The 1,163-nt window shown below is 49.9% G+C and overlaps 1 protein-coding gene across 1 annotated transcript in view; it reads left to right on the forward strand.

Moving 5' to 3' along the window:
* Positions 1–829, forward strand: part of TEOVI_000163500 (Trypanosome variant surface glycoprotein (A-type), putative) — a gene marked incomplete at both ends in the record, with an annotated part of 861 nt that extends 32 nt beyond the window's left edge. The window contains one exon of the mRNA XM_067224841.1: positions 3–829. Within this exon, the coding sequence (XP_067080942.1) occupies positions 3–829 (827 nt within the window). The remainder of the gene's footprint in view (positions 1–2) is intronic.
* Positions 830–1,163: the final 334 nt, after the last annotated feature.

Raw genomic sequence — 1,163 nt, forward strand, 5'->3', positions numbered from 1 at the left:
CATATTCGCTGCCAATTCCGACGATGTAGGTTCAGCGACAAATACCAGGATACTTCAGATCTACTTTAAAAGAAAGGCCGCCGCAGCGGCTGCTAAGCTCGGCGGAGAGGCTATAACGGCAGCGCTGAAGGCGACTCATGCGGCCAGCTACGGACAGGGGCGCCTAACAGAATTTTTAGCGATAGCAGTTCAGACAGCCAGCAGCGGCAAAAGCTGCATATTAGACAACAGCGGTTCGCCGGTAGCTGCGGCCAAAACGCTAACGGGCGCACAGGGAGCCACGTGCTCGCTGGAACTGACAGAAGTGACACCTACGCAATACGACCTCAATTTAATAGACGCCAACGGCTTCAAAAATGCGCTCCGACAGCGAAGCGGCTCAACAACACACCAGACACATGATAGCAAACAGTACCCGCTTCTAACGGCCCACGCAGCAGGGCTATCACAAGCGGGCGCCCTAACCGCGGACGCAGAACTGGCGTTAGGCACAATAAGAGTCGGCAGGAGCAACAATTCGGCCCTGACGATAACTGACCTCCATGACGTCAAGACACAGCGAAGCGGCACCAAAGCAAGCTTGTACAAAATGTTTACGGCCCTGGAAGGCCTCAAAGAGTTGAACACAAACCAGAATGACAACAATACAATAACAGCAGACGACCCAGACCTACAAGCGCCAGTGCTAGCCATAGCGCTACGCCAAGAAAAACCTGAGGGAAAGGACATGAAAAATGAAGTAGAGAAACTGTTCAGTACGAACCCGGCAGAGAAGGTGAACAAGCTACTCCAGGCAGTGTACAGTAAAAAAAGTGATAATACCCATTAACAACGGCGGAAAGGAACAAGAACTACACGAAGTAAAGGAAACGAGCAAACTCCAAGAAATTCTGGTGTTCTATGCCAAAGCACAAGCGGATAAGCTAGCCAATGTTACCAAGAACTTGGAAGCGGCGAGGCAAAAAACAGCAGCCACAAACTTAGGGGAAACTGAATGCAACAAAATAAAAATCGAGGCAGAGTGCAATACAGCCGCGGCATGTAGTTTTAGTCAAACAGAAACTAACGAAAATAAAAAGTGCAAGTTAGATGCCCAAAAAGCCACAGCAAATGGGGTCCCTGTACCTCAAACTCAAACTGGAGGATCATCAACTGCCGGTGGT

Source organism: Trypanosoma equiperdum (assembly GCF_001457755.1).
Source record: "Trypanosoma equiperdum strain OVI genome assembly, contig: ctg_393, whole genome shotgun sequence".
Classification (NCBI taxonomy): domain Eukaryota; phylum Euglenozoa; class Kinetoplastea; order Trypanosomatida; family Trypanosomatidae; genus Trypanosoma; species Trypanosoma equiperdum.